Consider the following 21084-nt stretch of genomic DNA (forward strand, 5'->3'; position numbering starts at 1 on the left):
CCCCCCCCACCCCCCGGTCTGTGGAACTCTCTCCCTAAGGATATCTGGTTGGCCACCTCCCTCCTGGCCTTTAGAAAACAACTGAAGACCTGGCTCTGGGGCCAGGTGTTCAATTAGAGGCCAGCGGCAACAGGAAAAGGACATTTGGATTTTTGCGACATGGATTCTCCCGGCTCGGCTTGGTTTTACTGGCACGTTAATCTATTAATTTATTGTTAAATTTTATTGATGATGTATAATGTTTTTAAATGATTTTATTGTGAGTTGTAGTTTTTATGGTATTTATGTTGTTAGCATCGTCTGATGCTCATGAGAGGCTGCACTGAGTCCCCCTCGTGGGGAGAAGGGCAAGATATAAATATATGAAATAAATAAAATAAATAAGATAGCATAATAATAATAATAATAATAATAATAATAATAATAATAATAGTTTTATTTATACCCCACCACTATCTCCCCAATGGGGACTCGAGGTGGGGAATAAGGTGTTAGAACATTGATTTAAATGTAATGAAATATTGTTTGTAGTTTAAACTGTGTGTGGTGTAGCAATGCAGTGTAAGACTTAAATGCATAGAGCTGTGCTTGATTCCTAGAGCATAACTTTGAGCGTTCCGGTAATGTGTTTAATGAAGCTAAGCTCAATAACACATTATAATAAAATAAAATAAAACCACGGCATAAAACAACAACACAATAAAATACATAAAACATGAGAGTACAGTAAACAATATAAAATACAATAAAAGTCATTCACAATCCCAGTGACAGTAAGCGGGCCACATGTACAGGATAGAATACTAAAATGGGCTGGTTTAGGCTGTAGGATTTTGATCTGGGTAAATATGCTCAAAGAGAAACTTTACTAAGGCCCTTCTACATAGTCATAAAATCCACATTATCTGCATTGAATTGGATTATATGGCAGTATAGACTCATATAATCCAATTCAAAGCAGATAATGTGGATTATCTGCTTTGATAATCTGGATTATATGGTAGTGTAAAAGGGTCCTAAAATGGCTTTCAGCCAGTCAAGTACACTTTCTTGAATCCAGTTTACTGTTACAAGGGAGGGAGAAGTTTGTGTATGGTTCTCAGAGAGATCAAAAAGCTTACAGTATAGACAAAAGGTAAAGGTTGCCCCCTGACATTAAGTCCAGTCATGTCTGACTCTGGAGTGTGGTGTTCATCTCCATTTCTAAGCCGAAGAGCTGGCGTTGTCCATAGACACCTCCACGGTCAGTCATGTGGCCAGCATGACTGCATGGAGCGCCGTTACCTTCCCGCTGGAGCGATACCTATTGATCTACCTATTGATCTACTGAGCTGCTGAACTTCTTGACCGAAGGTTGCAGGTTCGATTCCGGGGAGCCGCGTGAGCTTCCACTGTCAGCCCTAGCTTCTGCCAACCTAGCAGTTCAAAAACATGCAAATATGAGTAGACCTTTCAGTCAACAAGCTCAGCAGCTCAGTGCTTTAACCCACTGTGCCACCGGGGGCTCCAACAGTATAGATAGATATACAGTATTTAGTTTCTTTAAAAAGAACTGCCTTGTCAATTGGAAACCACCCTGTTTTTGTCATATTATATCCTTACTGTAGCATTGTGTCCTGAATACAGGACAATGAGATATTCTGCTACAGCCATTCCTAATTCCTTTTTCTTTTCTGGAGCCAACTTGGATGTCTGGCATTTCTTGGTTTATTTGTGACAGTCTTTGTTATAAAATATCAGGGCCCTGTGGTAGCACAGTGGGTTAAAGTGCTGAGCTGCTGAACTTGCTGACCAAAAGGTTGATGGTTTGTATCTGGGGAGCTGGGTGAGCTCCCGCTGTTAGGTCCAGCTTCTGCCAACCTAGCAGTTCAAAAACATTCAAATGTGAGTAGATCAATAGGTACCGCTTCTGCAGGAAGGTAATAGCGCTCCATGCAGTCATGCTGGCCACATGACCTTGGAGATGTCTACGGACAACCCTGGCTCTTCATCCTAGGAATGGAGATGAGCACCACCCCCCAGAGTTGGACACAGCTAGACTTAATGTCAGGGGAAACTTTTACCTTGTTATAAAATATTGATCTTTATGCTGCTTGCATTGCAGAGTTACTCAATGGTGGGTTATGACTGCAATTCACTTTCTTGAGGACTGGAATGTGTATTAAACATGGGGTATGAGCTAGTATTTTGTTTTCCATGTTTGTCAGCAGATCTTGTTAGCATGTGTAACAGGGAGAGAACTGCCCAAGGAGATGATCCAGAGCTGTGCCTGGAAGAGTATATTGTATGGGAAGGAATCATAGGGAACAATGTGAAGGTTCAAGAGGGGTGGATAACAGAGTGTGGAGCCTTGGAGCAGGGCTTGATGTGAGAAAACACAAAGAACAGCAAGAAAGTAGGTGGAAGAACAGAGAAGGAAGGCCAGAAGGGTAAACAAAACGAATTATTGAGAGAAAGACTGTTGAAGAAGGAGAGAAGGAGCACTTATTGTGGCAACAGATAAGTAAGAGTTGTAATAATTGTAACAGCTAGACTAAAACAGAAGGGTTTGGACAAGCAGTTAGCCACGCTTGTACTGAGCACTATCTCCATCTAGTGGCTTATGGTTTTATAATTTGTGTCGAAAGGCACTAAAAAAAAGACCCTTTGTTACATGTTCTTGTGGATTTTGTGCCTCTTGAGCCTGCAGGCCAGTGGTTTCAAGACTCCACATACAATGGAATAGAGGTAATATGTGACATATGGATTCTGTTTCTGAAGCTTGAAATAGCTAGTGGTATGCCATCTATTTGGTGCTTTACCATCCTTGTGAGAGGCTTCTCTCATGTCCCCACATGTGGAGCTGGAGCTGACAGAGGGAGCTCATTCACACTGTCCCTGGATTCGAACCTCTGCCCTGTCGGTCAGCAGTCCTGCCAGCACAAGAGTTTAACCCATTGCACCACTGGGGGCTGCTAAAGCACCTCTGACAGATGGCCATTCAGCACCTATTTAAATTTTTTCATAACAGGAATTGTAGCCCCTGGTGGCACCGTGGGTTAAGCCCTTGTGCCAGCAGGACTGAAGATCAACAGGTTGGAGGTTTGAATCTGGGGAGAGCATGAATGAGCTCCCTCTTTCAGCTCCAGCTCCCCCTGCGGGGACAGGAGAAAAGCCTCCCACAAGGATGGTAAAACATCAAACGTCCTTGCAGACAACCAATTCTCTCACACCAGAAATGACTTGCAGTTTATCAAGTCACTTCTGACAAACACACACACACACACACACACAAAATAGCAGGAGATTTCCACACTGTTGTAGTTCAGCCAGCTGAGGATGATGATGAGGAGTTTGGGGGTGCAGGGCCTGTAGGACCTGATGCTTGAGCTGAGGGTGATTATGAGCGGTTTTGGGGTGCAGCGCCTGCAGGGCCTGAAGCTTCTGGAGGTGCTCAGACAGATGAGATGGTGATTCTCTGATTGGGAGAGTGGAGGGGGATTTGGTTGATTCTCTGTGTGAAAACGAAACTGTTTTAGAAGCTGATAGGCAGAGAAGGGAGGAAGGGAGGCTGGACAAAGATTTAAGGGTGCTCATGCAGGGGAAGAATTCCAGGTGCAAGCTGAGCCATGGGAAAAGGAGGCAGAGGCCGAGAGAGACTTCTCAAGGCCAACAGAATGCTTTCATGAATTCTGTCCTTAATTAGGGAAAGAATAGCTCTCAGGTCTCAGATCAAGCAACACAGCAAATAGAGCAAGAAGCTCCTGCCTTGTTCCTGGACCTATCTAAGATTTAAGCCAAATTTCCTAGTCAAGTTTTGCTACCAATCTTGGGGATTTTACCATGGACTCAAGCTCATGTTTTGTTCTTTGTTTCTTAGACTACTCACTCATGTTTATTCCTTGTCTCTTGGATTAATCGAGCTCATGTTTGTTCCATGCACCTTGGATTAATGTTCATGCTTTAACCTTTGCATTGGAGATTTATCTCTGGCTCTTGGGACTCTCTTTTTACATATTTGCTTTTTTTACTCTTTTACTGTGTGTGTGTTTATCAATAAACTGTTTATTACTATGCTTGGTTTCCTGGTGAGTGCTTGAGCAACGTGAACTCTAGCTGAGGTGCATCACACACACTCCTTGGCATCACATCCTATATCCAACAGCTCACAAAGTTTTTCTTAATGTTTAGGTAGAATATTTTTTCCTATAGTTTGAATTAATTGTAGCACTTTGGTTTTAGTTAATCCACTTAACAGTAGTGTTGTCTAGAGGTTATAGCTAATATTTTATTAACTTATTTGCAAGAATACCATGGGACACCTTGTTGAAGGTCATACTGAAATTGAAATATGCTACAGGAGAGACAGTGTGCAAACCTGAAGGCCACTACTGATCTTTCAAAAGTGACAAGTCATGGTCTGGAGGGAATAAAAAAACACCTGAAGTATCCCTTTGTGTCATGGTCCTATTTTATAAAGCTCGGTTATAAGTCATTTGTAACTGTTTTGATTGTTCTGTATTTCCAGATCACTATAGAAAAATGCCAGCTGCTAAGAGTTTCCACTGTTTTTTCCAAATGTCATCATATGGTTGATCCAGAGCAATTCATTAATCTATGTGAAGAAGACATGTGCAGGTGTGCCCAAGACAAAAACTGCCATTGTCCAGTTTTTCTAGAGTATGCCAGGAGCTGTGCCCAACAAGGTGTGATTCTGGAAGGATGGTCAGCAACCAGTGACTGCAGTAAGTTGTGAAATTGTAGATTCTGAATCAGTGACTCCTGGAGAATGATGCATCAGGCTATTTGTGCCCATGTCAATTGCATATTGCACATTCTTAAGTCAATTTGCCATGCTTCCTTAGTAAACCTTTTGTAAAAATTATCTATAAATTTATATACATTATGTATGCATTTGCGACATGGGTGTGCATGTTATTAGCTGAGGAATCAGAGACCTGAAAGGACCTAGAGGGCCATCTAGTCCAACCTGCTGCCCATCCAGGTGTCTGCTGCTAAAGCAATGTCCATAGAAGTGGCCAGCTAATTTCTGTTTAAAAATCCCCTGTGAAGGAGATTCCACTCTATTACTTTCTGCAATGATCTATTCTGCAAGACCAGCAGAAAATTAAACAATATATTTCAGCACTTTTTGGAGTATTGAGATCTATGTTTAGATATCTTTCAGCATTCACTATAATCTCTTCAAAGATGGACAGGTGGTTTTGTTTTTCAAGAGAGAGTGTTGACTGTTTGAGAAATTATATCTCATTTTCAGTTTTAATAAGATTTGCAGGATCTTTCAAAAATGGAAACAGGCAAGAATCAAAAGCGCACAGGGAGCATACAACTCTTCTGTTGCATCAGCTCCACTGGCTGCCAGTTTGCTACCGGGCCCAATTCAAAGTGCTGCCTTTGGCCTATAAACCCTTAAACCCCTATGAGCATCTCCCCCTATGAGCCAAGAAGAACTTTAAGATCTGCTGGGGAGGCCCTATTCTCAGTCCCACCCCCTTTACAAGTTCGACTGGTGGGGATGAGAGACAGAGCCTTCTCAGTGGTGGCCCCATGGTTGTGGAACTCCCTCCCCAGTGACATCACACAAGCCCCATCCCTTCTGGTCTTCAGGAAAAAAAGCAAAAGACCTGGCTCTGTATGCAGGCATTTGGAGAATAAGATATTATGGATTTTGACACAGTCTGATTATGGATCAGTCTATAAGAATGGAATCAAGACTCAGCACTTGATATGTTTTAACCTATTTTATTGTTCTATGTGTTCTATTTGCTTATGTGTTTTGATTGTTTTTATAGTTTGATAGGGTATGTTTTTATTGTTATGTTTATATGTGGCATTGAATTTTTGCCAGAGTCTGTAAGCCGCCTTGAGTCCCCTGTGAGATGAGAAAGGCAGGGTATAAATGAAGTAAGAAAATAAATAAATAAAATTTTGCCCCAAACTGACATTGGATTAAACTTTTTTTTAATTGTTCTGGGAATTTGCGAAAGCATTTTTCAAAAAATTGGATGTTCACCATAAGTTGATATATATTTCTTTTGATATATTTACTACCTTGGAAATTTGAAAAATTATTTGAAAAACAAAGTAGCATTAAGATTTAAATTGTAGCTTTTCCTCCTTCCATGAATTAAACATTCCTAGGATGGATTTATGTCTCTAATCTGCATACTTTTTTTCAGGGATACAATGTCCAGTTGGCTTGGAGTACAAGGAATGCACATCCCCTTGTGCCAAAACTTGCCAGAGCTTAAATGTCAATAAAGCGTGTCAAGAAAAATGTGTTGATGGCTGCAGCTGCCCAGGTAATGCATTTCCTAGTTTGTTTCCAGGGAACCTTTTATTTTATTTGAAGAAGAAAATCCATGTCCTTTTTCAGATGGTTAGAAATATTTATCATTCTTCTCACATTCATGTCCTCAAATAAGGATGCTGCTATATTGTTTGTATGTCTGTTTTATGTTACAATTACTATATAATAAGAAATAAAGGTTTGTGTGAGTTTCAGCATGGGTTGGTGATCATATAATTTAACACAAGTTCAGAAGTTCTTCCTAATGTCAAGGCAGAATATCTCTTTTTCTGCAATTTGAATATTTTGCTCCATGTCCTAGTCTCCATAGCAGCAGAAAACAAGCCTGCCTCCTGTGCAATGTGACATCCTTTAAAATATTTAAACATGGGAATATATCCCCTCTCAGGCTTCTTTTCTCCAAGCTAAGCACCCCTAGCTCCCTAAGCCACTCCTCATAGGGCTTAGCTTCCAGGACTTTGATCATTTTGGTAGCCCGCTGGACACCCTCCGGTTTATCAATATTTTTCTTGATTTCTGGTGCCCAGAACTGTGTCCATGGTCCTTCTACTTTCCCTCTTTGTCTTTAGCTTATTCCAGTTCCTATAGTTTGTGTTCAGTAAAATCAACAAGAGGGAGGTTGGTTATTTATTTCATGTCAAAAGTATTGCATACATAAGTATAAAACTGATAAAAATAGAAGGCACACAAGCAGTTAAATAATTTTTGACGAAAACTGGACAACAGTGACCACATTGTCTGTAGCCTTAAACAATTTTTCCTCTGTATATGAGGCAGGGGATTGTGGGCAAGCATACAGGAGTGGAGTTGTCTGTTCTGCTCCACAGTCACATAAGGTGTGGGATTCTTTTAGGTAGTGCCATTTTGTTAGGTTGTATTTTGATTTTCCCACTCCACTTCTGAGTCTGTTCAGGGACTTCCAAGTTGGCCATTCTTGGTTTGCCCTTGGAGGCAGACCCTCGTGGGAGGGGGGGGGGCATCCAGTTGGGATTTCCTGGTTTAGCTGCCCGGAGGGATACCCTTGCTGTTACTCAGGCAACATTAAGAAAAGTGGTGGTTCTCATGAAGCCCGAAAAACTCACAGCAACCCAGTGATTCTGACCATGAAAGCCTTTGACTATATATATATATAGAGAGAGAGAGAGAGAGAGAGAGAGAGGGAGAGAGAGAGGGAGAGAGAGAGAGAGAGAGAGGTGCTCCATGCAGTCATCCTGGCCACTTGACCCAGGAGGCGTCTACGGACAACGCTGGCTCTTTGGCTTAGAAATGGATATGATCACGATGCCCCCCAAAGTCGGACATGACTAGACTTAATGTCAAGGGAAAATCTTTACCTTTACCTATTTATGGAACATCCAGGCCCCCGTTAACACTCCACCCACTCATCTCTGCTAGAAATAGAGTCTCATAGAGGTTATAGAAGTTATAAATATTACAGTTTGTTATGTAAAATTAAAAAAAAAACAGAATGTGCTGGTCTTGACCTATAAAGCCCTGTATGGTTCGGGCCAGCTTACTGGTCTGAACGTATCTCCCCCTATGTCCCACCTCAAAACTTAGGATCTTCTGGGGAGGTCTTGCTCTCGATCCCACCTTCGTTGCAAACATGCTTGGTGAAGATGAGGGACAGGGCCTTCTTGGTTATGGCCTCCTGCCTGTGGAACTCACTCCCTAGCGAAATTAGGTCAGCGGCTTCCCTCCTTTCCTTCAGGAAAAAGCTGAAGAAGTGGCTATTGGGACCAGGCATTCGGATTGCAGGCTGACAATAAAAATGACGACAATGCTTTGGGGAAATTGACTATGGACAGGCTTCAGATTAAGTTGTTGATTGTAGAACTCGGACTTGACATGCCAACTAATTCAATTTGCACTATTTTACGTAGTTTTTAATCTAATTTTAATGTTTTACTTATTATATAACTGTTGTTTTCTCTGTTGTATATGGGGGGCATTGAATTGTTGCTGGCTCTAAGCCGCCCTGAGTTTCCCTCCGGGGGTAGAGAAGGGCAGGGTACAAATATTTGAAAATAAAAATAAATTAAAACAATGTGGGATGCAGCACACACATTTAATTTCTCCTCTCCATCCTCCCCATTTGGTGGCTTTTTTAAGAGGGCAAGCTTCTAGATGGAGACGTCTGTGTTGGCAGCTCTGAATGCTCCTGCACACATTCTGGCAAGCGCTATGCTCCTGGCTCTTCTGTCTACCAGGACTGCAACTCATGGTAAATATAATGATGTCATGAAATTGATGAATATTTGCACAAGTCACAGGGAACTGAGGTGTTGGCTCCTTCCATTACATTTCAGACCTTGCATGATTATACTTTAGGAATGTTTTGGAAAAGGTGTTGTGAAACACATAGTGATTTTCAAGGGCTACGTGTAAGTATTCAAGTATGTGTTCATAGAAAAAAAATACAACAAAATTAAAAGGAAATAAAAGGTAAAGGACAGAATTGTCATATTTAAAATATGGCACAGACGATCTCGCAGTCTTTTGTCAATGCTAAACTATACTGATAGGGGAGATATATGATTGGGTTCACTGTTCAGTATCTGTTTTGTTTGAGTGAAATATGCCATGGCAGCAACAATAAGATATTAGGATTTAGGAGAAACTTGTTCTTTATACGGAGCTGCTATTAGTTACAGGGAAGATAAACAAGCAATAAAATAACTTGTTGTATTATTTATTTTCCTCTGTAGCTATTGCCAATAAAAGGGAGGATTTTTATATTGGTGTGGAACAGAGTTAAACTTTCTTCTCCCACAATGAAATTTCTTTGTTAGATGTTGTAACACAGGCACAAATTTCCCAGGCTGCATACTTTAATACTCAATAAATAGGGTCAGCCCTGGTTAGAGCATGGATGGGAGACCACTATTGACTGCCAGGTTTTGTAGGCGGTATTTCAGAGGAAGAAACTGGCAAAATCACCACTGAGTTATTGTTAAGAAAAGTCAGCAACATTCATGGGATTGTTATAAGTTGGCAGGTGACCTGAAACACACACAACACTGGTACATCATTAGCAAGAGATACTAAATTTGTCCATATATCTAATTTATAAAATTTGTATATCCCAGTATTTGTAGGCATGGCCTCTGGATCTGTGACAATGAACTCTGCCCAGGTATGTTGATATTGGGATTAATGAGTGCATTTTAACTGTTTTGCTCAGTGAAGAAACCTGTCTTCTGCCCATCTTTTTAAACAACTGACCTTGTATCTATTAGTTATTCATCCTATTACTTGTATGTAATATCTTTATACTTAAGTATTTTTATAAGAATATCTAGGTAAGGTGAACTGTTATTATTCTAAAGGGAACTTTAAAGTGCCAAAGGGAGACAGGGCCCAATATACAGTATTTTTTTCCTCAGTCCTTAGAAGTAGTGGCCTGAGTTCATACTATGACTCTAGTGACTGGTGGCACAAGGGTTAAACCCTTGTGCCGGTAGGACTGCTGACCAAAGATCAGTGGTTCAAATCCGGGTAGCAGGGTGAGTTCCTGTCTGTCAGCTCCAGCTTCCCATATGGTGACATAAGAGAAGCCTCCCACAGGATGATAAAACATTCGGGTGTCGCCTGGGCAACGTCCTTGCAGACGGCCAATTCTCTCACACCAGAAGCGACTTGCAGTTTCTTAAGTTTCCTGACATTAAAAAAACTCTAGTGACAAGCCTTGATTCATACTCAGCCATGAAAATCTTGGGTAAATCAAAAGAGGTTGAACTAGATGGCCCATGTAGTCTCTTACAACTTCATTATTCTATGAATTATTATTTTTTTCGTGTCAGGAGCGACTTGAGAGACTGCAAGTCACTTCTGGTGTGAGAGAATTGGCCATCTGCAATGACGTTGCCCAGGGCACGCCCAGATGTTTTGATGTTTTACCATCCTTGTGGGAGGCTTCTCCCATGTCCCCGCATGGGGAGCTGGAGCTGACAGAGGGAGCTCATCTACACTCTCCCCGGATTCGAACCTGTGACCTGTCGGTCTTCAGTCCTGCTGGTACAAAGGTTTAATCCACTGCGCCTCCGCAGTGAAATAATCTCAACCCAAGAAAACCTCACTGAGACTGAAAATGATTTGAAGGCACAGAACAACATCAACACAATGCATTTATATCTACTTTTGTTCCTGCTTTGCCTTAATAAGAGCAAGATAATTCTGCTTTAAACTGATGATTTGCTTTGACTTAATTTAAAATAATTTTTCCTCTTTTCCTCCATAGGTGAATGCTTTGTCACAGGCCAATCCCATTTCAAAAGCTTTGACAACAAGCATTTCACATTCAGTGGCATCTGCCATTATTTATTTGCTAGAGATTGTGAGGAGAACAAATTTTCCGTCTTTATAGAGACAGTTCAGGTAATAATAACTTTTGGTAATTAAGACAGTCCTTCCCCATGTCTTAGAGTACAGGCAGTCCCTGAGTTACAAACATCTGACTTATGAATGACTTAGAGTTAAAAACGGGTGTGAGACAATAGGAACTGAGAGAAATCTACCCTTTGGAAGGGAAATTCATTCCTGAAAGAATTATTATGGGGGAATGTGTTTCAATTGAAGCTTTTTACCAATTTGTGTTTTCACTATAAGTCAAATTTTCAAAATCTGATTCTCAGTGGGACAGAAAGTGAAACATCACATGGGTATTAACCTTTTGCTATGCTATCCTATATATATATAGCTGGAGTTACACTGAAAAAATGTCCCTGTTCCAACTTACATTCAAATTCAACTTCAGAGCAAACCTGCAGAACATATCGTGTTCATAACTTGGGGGTTGCCTGTACTCAGCTATGGGCCAATTAGATGCTACAAATTTATTTATTTATTTATTTACCACGTTTGTGTACCACTTTTCTCAGCCAGAGTCAGCAGTGATTTGATGCCATAACAAATATAAAAATACAGTTAAAACAATTATAAAAACAATACAACATTTAAAATGTAATATTAAAAGCAAATTTATCTGTAAAAACAAAATCCTTGGCATCTCCTTACTAAAATCGTTGTCCAGTTGCATCATCAGTCATTCCATATATTCGTTTAGGTCTAATTATGCTCCAGTAGGAAAAGCTTGCTTGAAGAGCCAGGTCTTAACCATTTTGCGGAATGTTAGAAGGGAGGGAGCCGATCTTATATCACTAGGGAGGGTGTTCCATAGCTGGGGGGCCACCACTGAGAAGGCCCTGTCTCTCGTCTCCTCCAAATGCATCTGCGAGGAAGGCGGGATCAAGAGCAGGGCCTCCGCAGATTATCTTAAAGTCCTAGATGGTTCATAAGGAGAGATAGGCTCGGATAGGTAAGCCGGACTGGAACTGTTTAGGGCTTTATAGGCTAAAGCCAGCACTTTGAACTGTGCGCGATAGCAGACTGGCTACCAGGGACCAGAAGTGGGGAAAGGCTGAATCATTTCTGACTCACTTCCTGAGTCATAACAAAAATGGTGGAAAAAGCTTTGGAAGGACAAAGGGACTTCCAGATTTTAAAAAAGCTTTGATATTGCTTCAAAAAGGTAATTGCAACGAAATTATTATGAGCTACTAGTAATCCAAGCAACTCTATCCATGCCTACTATCTACAAGGAGGTGGATGAGATCCTTGGTTGAGAATAATAAAGTCTCTTTGTAGAGGGAAGCATAATTTCAAGACTATATTGATGTTTGCTAATGTGCTGTTTGTGTTCCTGCATTGGCTGTCTCTGGTATTTGAGTTGACTTTTAGCGGAATGCCTACACTATCAGATCTATGTGTTGATTAGACAAAGCATTCTAAGCATTGGGTTGTTGTAGGTTTTTCCGGGCTATATGGCCATGTTCTAGAGGCATTCTCTCCTGATGTTTCACCTACATCTATGGCAAGCATCCTCAGAGGTAGTGAGGTCTGTTGGAAGTAGGAAAAAGGGTTTATATATCTGTGGAATGACCAGGGTGGGGCAAAGGACTCTTGTCAGTGGTCAGTTGAAACATTCACACCTAGCTCCAGCAGCAAGAGTCCTTTGCCCCAGTAATGGCCATATAGCTGAGAAAAACCTACAACAACCCAGTAATTCCAGCCATGAAAGCCTTCGACAATACATTCTAAGCATAATTATAAAACAGATATATATCAATTTTATCACAGTATGGTGTTATGTCTTGGCATCCCATTTCCTTGCCAAGTCCTAATTGCTGAAATTTGCTAATGGAGCTGATGATTTATCTTTGATATATTCTTAGCTCCTCACCCCCTCCCCCATTTCCTTGGGGAAAAAAGGGTCATCTGTTAAACCAATTTAAATATGTGCAGGTAACCCCATATTGATCGTAACTACACTACCACACAATGTAATTTCAAACTGCATCAAATGGCAGTGCACATGGGGCCATTGTCTCATGGAAAATTGTATTCTGTTGTCGGCTGTACTGTTGTTTGATCATCTAGGTGCATGTAACCAGATTTATCAATTTCTCACTAAGCTTTTGTTGTGGTCAGATCCATCATAGGACAGCAAAATTGAAAGAATAACACTGTTTTATCACCTTGATTTCTCTTTAGTGTGCAGATGATCCTGATGCAGTATGCACCCATTCAGTCTTTGTTCAACTTCAGGATGAGAACTACACTATTAAACTAAAACATGGCGGCGGCATCTCTTTGAATGGGCAGGACATACAGCTTCCTTTCATGCAAGGTGAGTCATGTTTCTACTAATACCTCATAGTAGGCCAGATGGTGCTTTTTTTACGTTACCAGATAGCCAGATTCCTATATCAATTGTAGAACAGGGAAAACTCCCACATCCAGTTCCTGATACCTATAAAGAGTCTTAGATAAAAAATGGGAAATGCCTGCAAAGCCCTTGCATTGGAATTCACCATACTGGGCCAAAAGGATCAGTGCAAAGCTTTGAAAAAGTCTGTCATATTAGTTTACTAACATATTACCATCTTAGGGGCCACGGTAGCACAGTGGGTTAAACCACCAGCTGCAAAAAAATCTTGCCGACTGGAAGGTTGGCAGTTGAAAGCCGCGGGTTAGGGTGAGCTCCTGCTGTCAGCCCTAGCTTCTGTCTACCTAGTAGTCCAAAACAATAATGTGAGTAGATTAATAGGTACCGCTTTGGTGGGGAGGTAAAAGACACCTATGCAAGGTGCACTGGGACCACCTTGACTGGCTTGTGCCAGAGTCTTTGCAGTTTGATCTTTTTAAATTATTATTATTATTATTAGATGAGTCTACAGCAGATAAGATCACTCTGCTGGCTGTTGTATTGGATCATCCGTTGGACACTTTCCAAGTGTCTAGGACTGTGTGATGTATCTGCAAATAATGTGTGCAGAAAGTTTATTATTATTATTATTATTATTACAATAAACAGTATAAAGGCAACATATATGAAATCTAATTTAGATTGCTTCTGAATTGTATGACAAGCAATTAATAATAGCACAAGTGTAATAAGTATTTAAATATCTTGTTTGTTTTTTTTGTTTTTGTTTTTAAGATAAATAAAGGTAATAGAATTAACCCAGATTTTGTGATACATTGTGGATACAGTACCAATGTAGATTGCATTTCTTGTGTTACTGTCAGTATCTCATCCCCATATCTGATTTTCCCCTCCCTTTGCCGGCTTTAGGAGCTCTCCATATCTGGCACACTGTCGTGTCTGCAGTTCGCCTCAGCTATGGAGAGAACATGCAGATTGATTGGGATGGTCATGGAACGCTTATAATGAAGGTATGATTTTATTTTGGCTGCCCTCTTGCCCACATTGTATAGATGTTTTTTCATAAGAAAATGTGACTGTGGCATGCAAAAATTCTAGCTATATTTTGTGGTCTGCCTTCCAAGTACAACACAGGGCTTCTTCTTTTCTAGAAATTCACGTTACTATTGCAGAATTTTAAATACAATTATTTTCTATGTTTTAACTCTTATCATTAGAAATTCTGGAGCTTGAACCCAGAGACTCTTAGTCTGCAGCTGAGATCATATTTTTAAAAACTTTTGTGGGACTAATAATTAATTAATAGAGAGTTGTCTAACCTATATCAGATACAAAAGGGGAGTAAACAAAGATGCCTGTTGTTACCATTGTTGTTTATTTTAGTATTGGGGATTCTGAAGAGAGATATTAGGCAGGATGAAAAGATTACAGGTTAAAAAGTAATAGACAGATTTAGAATAATAAAATCATAGAGTTGGTAGAGACCTCGTGGATCACCTAGTCCAACCCCATTCTGCCAAGAAGCAGAAAAATTGCATTCAAAGTACCCCTGACAGATGGCCATGCAGCCTCTGCTTAAAAGCCTCCAAAGAAGGAGACTCTACTATTTAGTATATTTGTGAATGGTCTGGTGATTATACTGACAAATCCATTTGAAAGTTCCAAAAGATCGTTGGTAACTAAAAAAGAATTTGGAGATTTAGTGTCTTAACAGTGAGACAACAGAAGTATTATGCGGTTGGTCCTCTGTATCCAAGGATTCCACATCCGCAGATTACACCATACAGCAGGCATGTAGCCCGGGGAGGGGGGGGGGCTTGAGGGGCTTCACTCCCCGCGAAATTCTCATGGTGGTCTGCGAGAAGACCTTACTGGTACATTATTTAAACTGCTATGTTTATTCTTATCTGATCACCATGCTCAACATATCCCATATGCATGGGGTATTGGGGTAATGATACAAAAGGTTTGCTAGGGTAGACCCTCTTTCACTCAGACTCAACCCCCCCCCCCCCCCGAATCAAACTCAGCTCCCCCTGAATCAAAATCCTGGCTATGGGCCTGCCATACAGGATGTGAAGATACCACCTCTCCCAGAAGCAAATCTTGATTTTGCCATTTAAATGAGAGATATCATTTTTCTATGCCATTGTATGTGATGGGACTTTGCCATCTATGGATTTTAGTATCCATAAGGGCAGTACTGGAACCAAGCTCCAGTGGACACCAAGAACCTACTGTAATTATGATACATATTATTTTAACAGTTATCCTTTTTAAACTGGGAAGTTTTTACTTTTGCTGTTATCTCATAATATTTAATCATTTGCTCAGAATGTGAACTAATTGGTTAAAATTTAAGTGCTGCTGAGGCATAATGTGATTTCAACCCCTTCTAAACTATCCTTGAGCTAATCTACACTGCCACTATATTTATTTATTTATCTCTTTATTATTTACTTTACTTATATACCGCTGTTCTCAGCCCGAAGGCGACTCACAGCGGTTCACAACAAATAAGAACAGCAAAAAATCAATGCTACAGTGTAAAAACAGTTAACAACCTAACATATTACACAATTAATAAACAATTACTACAGTAACCATTCACTGTCGTCTCATCATCAGAAACATGATCCAGATTCATCATCCATTGTTCCATTCCTATGTTCATTAACCAATCATTTCACTAATTATTCGAACGCCTGCTCAAACAGCCAGGTCTTCACTTTTTTGCGGAATACCATTAGAGATGGTGCTAGTCTAATGTCTGTGGGAAGGGTATTCCACAGCCGAGGAGCCACCACCGAGAAGGCCCTATCTCTCGTCCCCGCCAGCCGTGCTTGAGAAGTGCTACAATGAAGATTGAACTGCACTATATGACCAGTGTAGACTCATATAATGCAGTTTAATGGCATTGAACTGGATTATATGACCATGCAATGCAGACCACTATAATCAGGGGTCCTCAAACTATGGCTCAAGGGCCGGATACGGCCCTCCAAGGTCATTTACCCAGCCCTCGCTCAGGGTCAACCTAAGTCAGAAATGACTTGAAAGCACACAATAACAACAATCCTATGTCATCAGCCAAAAGCAGGCCCATACTTCCCATTGAAATACCAGTAAGTTTATATTTGTTAAAATTGTTCTTCATTTTAATCATTGTATTGTTTTAAAGTGTTTTTGCACTACAAATAAGATATGTGCAGTGTTCATAGGAATTAATTCATGTTTTTTTTCAAATTATAATCCAGCCCTCCAACAGTTTGAGGGACTGGGACCTAGCCCTCTGTTTTAAAAGTTTGAGGACTCCTGATTATAATGCTAGTATAGCTGAAGCCTCTGGCCCCTTTTACATTGTCATGTAAAATCCAGATTATCTGGTTTGAACTGGATTATATGGCACTGCAGATTCATATAATCTAGTTCAAAGCAGATAATGTGGATAATCTGCTTTGATAACATAGATTATATGGCGGCATAGGAGGGGCCTCTGTCAGAGGGCACTGATAGATAGTACATGTACTTGTGAAAGATCCCAGTTTCAAATGAACCTCTTATAGAGTTGATAAATAATGGGATTGTTTTGTAAAAAACAAAACATAGTGTGACTTTTAAGAATGCTTTCACAAGCAATGCACATTTAATAATCTGGGTCACTGAGTTTGCATTATTTATATTTATGCCTATTTTAAAAACACCCAGATTTTTGTTGTTTGCAAGTGGAATAGAATTAAAATATGAAGATTCTAATTTCATAACAACAGAAATCATATAAAAGAATGAAGTTCTTATTTCCTGTATACTGTTCTCAGGCCATGTTTAGCTAGACAACTCTGTGATTCTATAAACACACTTATCTCTTTGATCAGGAACTGTGTTTTTTATTTTATATAGATAGGTAAAGGTAAAGGTAGTCCCCTGACATTAAGTCCAGTCATGTCTGACTCTGGGGTGTGGTGCTCATCTCCATCTCTAACCCGAAGAGCCAGCATTGTCCGTAGACACCTCCAAGGTCATGTGGCTGGCATGACTGCATGGAGCACTGTTACCTTCCCGCCGGAGCGGTACCTATTGATCTACTCACATTTGCATGTTTTCGAACTGCTAGGTTGGCAGAAGCTGGGGCTGACAGCGGAAGCTCACGCCGCTCCCCGGAATCGAACCTGCGACCTTTCGATCAACAAGCTCAGCAGCTCAGTGCTTTAACCCACTGCGCCACCCTTGTTTTATTGGATTTGTTCTTGAATTAATTCATGGTGGGGAATGTCTGGCCCTCCAGATGTTGTTGGATTGCTGGTCTTACAATCTTTAGTCAGGATAGCTAACATTAATGGGAGTGGATTCCCTACCTCTGAAATAAATTAATAACAATATTTTAAAACATTGCAAAATAGTAACTGCTATGTCTCTTCAGTTATCTTCAGACTATACTGAGCGGACTTGTGGCTTGTGTGGTAATTACAATGGTGATCAGGGAGATGATTTTCTGACACCCTCTGGCCTGGTCGAAACCCGTGTTGAAGACTTCGGAAATTCCTGGAAGCTTAAAGGAGATTGCCAAGATTTGCAGAAACAAGACACCAATTCCTGTAATCTCAACCCTCAATTAGGTAAAGGCCCTTACAAATCAGCTAAACTATGATGTGTAGTATTACATTAATTTTTTCTTGCATAATAATACCAATTCAATACAGCAAACAACTTATGAAAGATCTAAAATATTATTTTGGCACAAACTTTTTTGGAGTAGCATTATCTTTATTGCATGCATTACGTTAAGTGGTTTACAGAAAGCATCAGACTGCAATAAACTTCAGCACTCTTTCATTGATAGCTCCCAGCAATCACAACTCAGCTCCCCCACTCCCAGATAATTGACAATTGCTAATTGTCAAATAGCAATTTTAGGGGGATGCAGCACTGATCTTCAGTTTTGATATATGACAGGTAAATGACATTTTAGCTCCTTGGATGCCCTGCAAAGCTCATCACCAACATCTGCCTGACTTTCAGGGGTGGCCAGCTACTGATTTGCTTGTGCCTGACATTGAAATGATTAGTTTAGGTCTGGTGGCAGAGTTGTGGATGCTTCAGGCTTCTGAAGTATCCATAAGTGAGTTCTAGTCCACAAAAACCACAGGAAATCTTTGCTCACAGTTGATAATCAGTCTGAAGCTAACAATTTGTTACCTAACTCACTGTAATTGCTTTCAAATGTAGGGTGTTAATGTCACTATTTTGAAAAAATATTTATGTTGTTTCTAATTTGGAGAACAAAATTTGGGGAAGGACTATCATTTCAATTATAATTGTGCTTCAAAGCTAAAATTATCTTGACAGATTAGAGTTCTGGACCCAAAATTCAAAAATCAGTTTCAACAAGGATAAAGGAAAGGTCAGTCAGAAACAAAATGAAATACACACATACAGTATGAGTGACACTTGACTTGAAAGCAGTACATGTGGAAGAGATCTAGGAGTCTTAATATGCCACAAGATAAACATGAGGCTACAGACTTTCATATATAATGAACTACTTTCTTTTTAATAATTTTTGAACATTGGATATCATCAAATATTACACGAATTAGTTTTCTTACAGTACAGAGTGTGTATTTGGCTATGTATGACTTCCCTTGTCTAATGTATAACAAATTACAGGAGAATGAGATCACTCTCATCCATTATTCCCACTACTTACACTCAGTTGACTAGTTCTTTCTCCTTTTGCTGTCTCCTCTAATTCTTGCAGGATGAATTGTCAGGAAACGAAGTGAGGAATTTGTTGGATCTTGCATTCTTGGTAGAGTTGATGATGTCTATGAAATCATCTTTACCTTCCAGTATTAAGAATTCAAGTTCACCTTATTTATTTCTCATGCCCTGTACATTAGTGCATAGGAACCTGAGACTATCAATTATTTTCTTCAAATGCTTCTTAGTCTGTGTTTCCATTCATTTTGGAATTCTTGTCCAGCACCCCCATTTTCCCTTTATCATTGAGGTTATCGTCCCTAGTGCCTTTGGGTTGCTATTTACTCACACACCCCAATATCACTCAGATGTATGCCATGTTTGTACTTTAAATGCACTCACTTCTAAGCTCTGGTGCTAATTAAACAATTATTATTATTGACTGTAAAATTTATCTCTGTTGTAAATTAAATTTGTACTATTACTATTACATAAATAACAAACAAGCTGATTCAAATTATCCATTAATGGCCAAACTTTGTTATGGCTTGCTGAAATAACCGAAGGAAATGAGAAAGAATTCCTTACAGTAACACTTAAGGTGCCAAATGGAGAAACTGGTCTGTTTACTGTTTAGCTATGTCTCAAATGCATTATTAATTCTTTCAGTACAAAAAAGGGGAAAGGAAGAAGTTTATAATGTTAAAGTATTTTAGTCTTTTAATTATACCAGTGATGATGATGAACAAAGCTGATCCACAGTTGCTGAGTTGTTAGCTGCCAGAACATTGTTTTTTTCTGATTATGATTGTTCTTGTTTCTCTCTGTAGCAGATGGTGTTACTGTATTGATAAAATAACATTCTAAAATTGTTTTGACTTTAGCCAAGTTTGCTGAGAACAAATGCTCGTTGCTGTTGTCTCCGTTGTTTCAACCGTGCCATCACAAAGTCGATCCTTCTCCATACATCAAGAATTGCCACTTTGATGTCTGTTCCTGTTCGGATGGCAAGGACTGTTTATGTGCTGCTGTCTCCACCTATGCCCAGGCTTGTGCTCGCAGAAATGTTGTCATAAATTGGAGACAGCCAGATTTTTGCGGTATGTGTATGTTGTGTATGTTGTCAAAATACAATGTTAATAGAATCCCTTATGTAATTCTTCATTTGGGTCCAGGTTCTGCTGGACCCAAATGAATATTTGTGTATTAATATGTAATGTAGATATATGACTGTGCAATGCTGAAGACCTTCTTCCCAATTTAAATGTCAGTGACTTTTAAACTGGGAAAAAAACTGAATATATCTACAGTACTGAAATGAGATAAAAGTCAGTTATCATATGTGCAATCTCTTTTATTTTCCCCAAAAAGTTCTGGTTATAATTTTTATGATTTATGAATACAGTACAACAGATTAAAACCGTTGTTGACCTACCAAGCTAAAGGGTAATCCAGAAGGATTAAGTACAATGGAGTAGTAGTAGTAGTAGTAGTAATTTTTTATTGATTAGCCCTCTTAGGCCATATCACAATACCAAGCCAAACAAAAAGACTTGATAAAACCTGATGACACTATATATAGTAAGTTAAGTAAAACACTTATAACAATACCATAAATAAATATGATAAAACTGAATACACACACACACACACACACACACATATACTAGCCGTCCCCTGCCACACGTTGCTGTGCCCAGTCTGGTGATCTGAAAAATATAGTAATGAGAAAGTGTTGGTTTTTAATTTCTTTATGGATGTGGGTAAACAGTATTAGATTATGTTTTCTTGCCCTGGTGAAGGGAGTTGGACTGGATGGTCTTAAGTATTTTCTATTGGTCATAGGAGTTCTGTGTGGGAAGTTTGCCCCAATTCTATCATTCGTGGGGTTCAGAATGTTCTTTGATTGTAGGTGAACTATAAATCCCAGTAACTAGAATTCCCAAATGTCTAGGTCTATTTCCCCCAAGCTCCATCTCTGTTCCTAGTCAGGCATATGGAGTATTCATGCCAAGTTTGGTCCAGATCCATCATTGTTTGAGTCCACAGTGCTTTCTGGATGTAGGTGTGCTACAACTCCCAAACTCAAGGTCAATGCCCACCAAACCCTTCTAGTCTTTTCTGTTGGTCATGGGAGTCCTGTGTGCCATGTTTGGTTCAATTCCATCATTGATGGAGTTCAGAATGCTCTTTGATTATAGGTGAACTATAAACCCCAGAAACTACAACACCCAAATGACAAACTCAATTTTTTTGAGTGAATGTCACTCCTTGGGTTGTTAAGTGTTTTGTGGCCAAATTTGGCGGCAATTCGCCCACTGGTTTTTGTGTTCTGTTAATCCCACAA

General features: G+C 39.8%; 1 protein-coding gene across 2 annotated transcripts in view; it reads left to right on the forward strand.

Annotated features, from left to right (window-relative positions):
- VWF (von Willebrand factor) overlaps positions 1 to 21084 on the forward strand; it is a 161484-nt gene that overhangs the window by 22918 nt on the left and 117482 nt on the right. For both annotated transcript variants that reach the window (XM_067468939.1, XM_060778086.2), the window contains 9 exons: positions 4508 to 4724; positions 6180 to 6302; positions 8423 to 8534; positions 9400 to 9446; positions 10551 to 10687; positions 12863 to 12998; positions 13947 to 14047; positions 17458 to 17653; positions 19622 to 19837. In XM_067468939.1, the coding sequence (XP_067325040.1) occupies positions 4508 to 4724; positions 6180 to 6302; positions 8423 to 8534; positions 9400 to 9446; positions 10551 to 10687; positions 12863 to 12998; positions 13947 to 14047; positions 17458 to 17653; positions 19622 to 19837 (1285 nt within the window). The remainder of the gene's footprint in view (positions 1 to 4507; positions 4725 to 6179; positions 6303 to 8422; positions 8535 to 9399; positions 9447 to 10550; positions 10688 to 12862; positions 12999 to 13946; positions 14048 to 17457; positions 17654 to 19621; positions 19838 to 21084) is intronic.

The sequence above is a fragment of the Anolis sagrei genome, chromosome 5 (assembly GCF_037176765.1).
Source record: "Anolis sagrei isolate rAnoSag1 chromosome 5, rAnoSag1.mat, whole genome shotgun sequence".
NCBI classification, from domain to species: Eukaryota; Metazoa; Chordata; class Lepidosauria; order Squamata; family Dactyloidae; genus Anolis; species Anolis sagrei.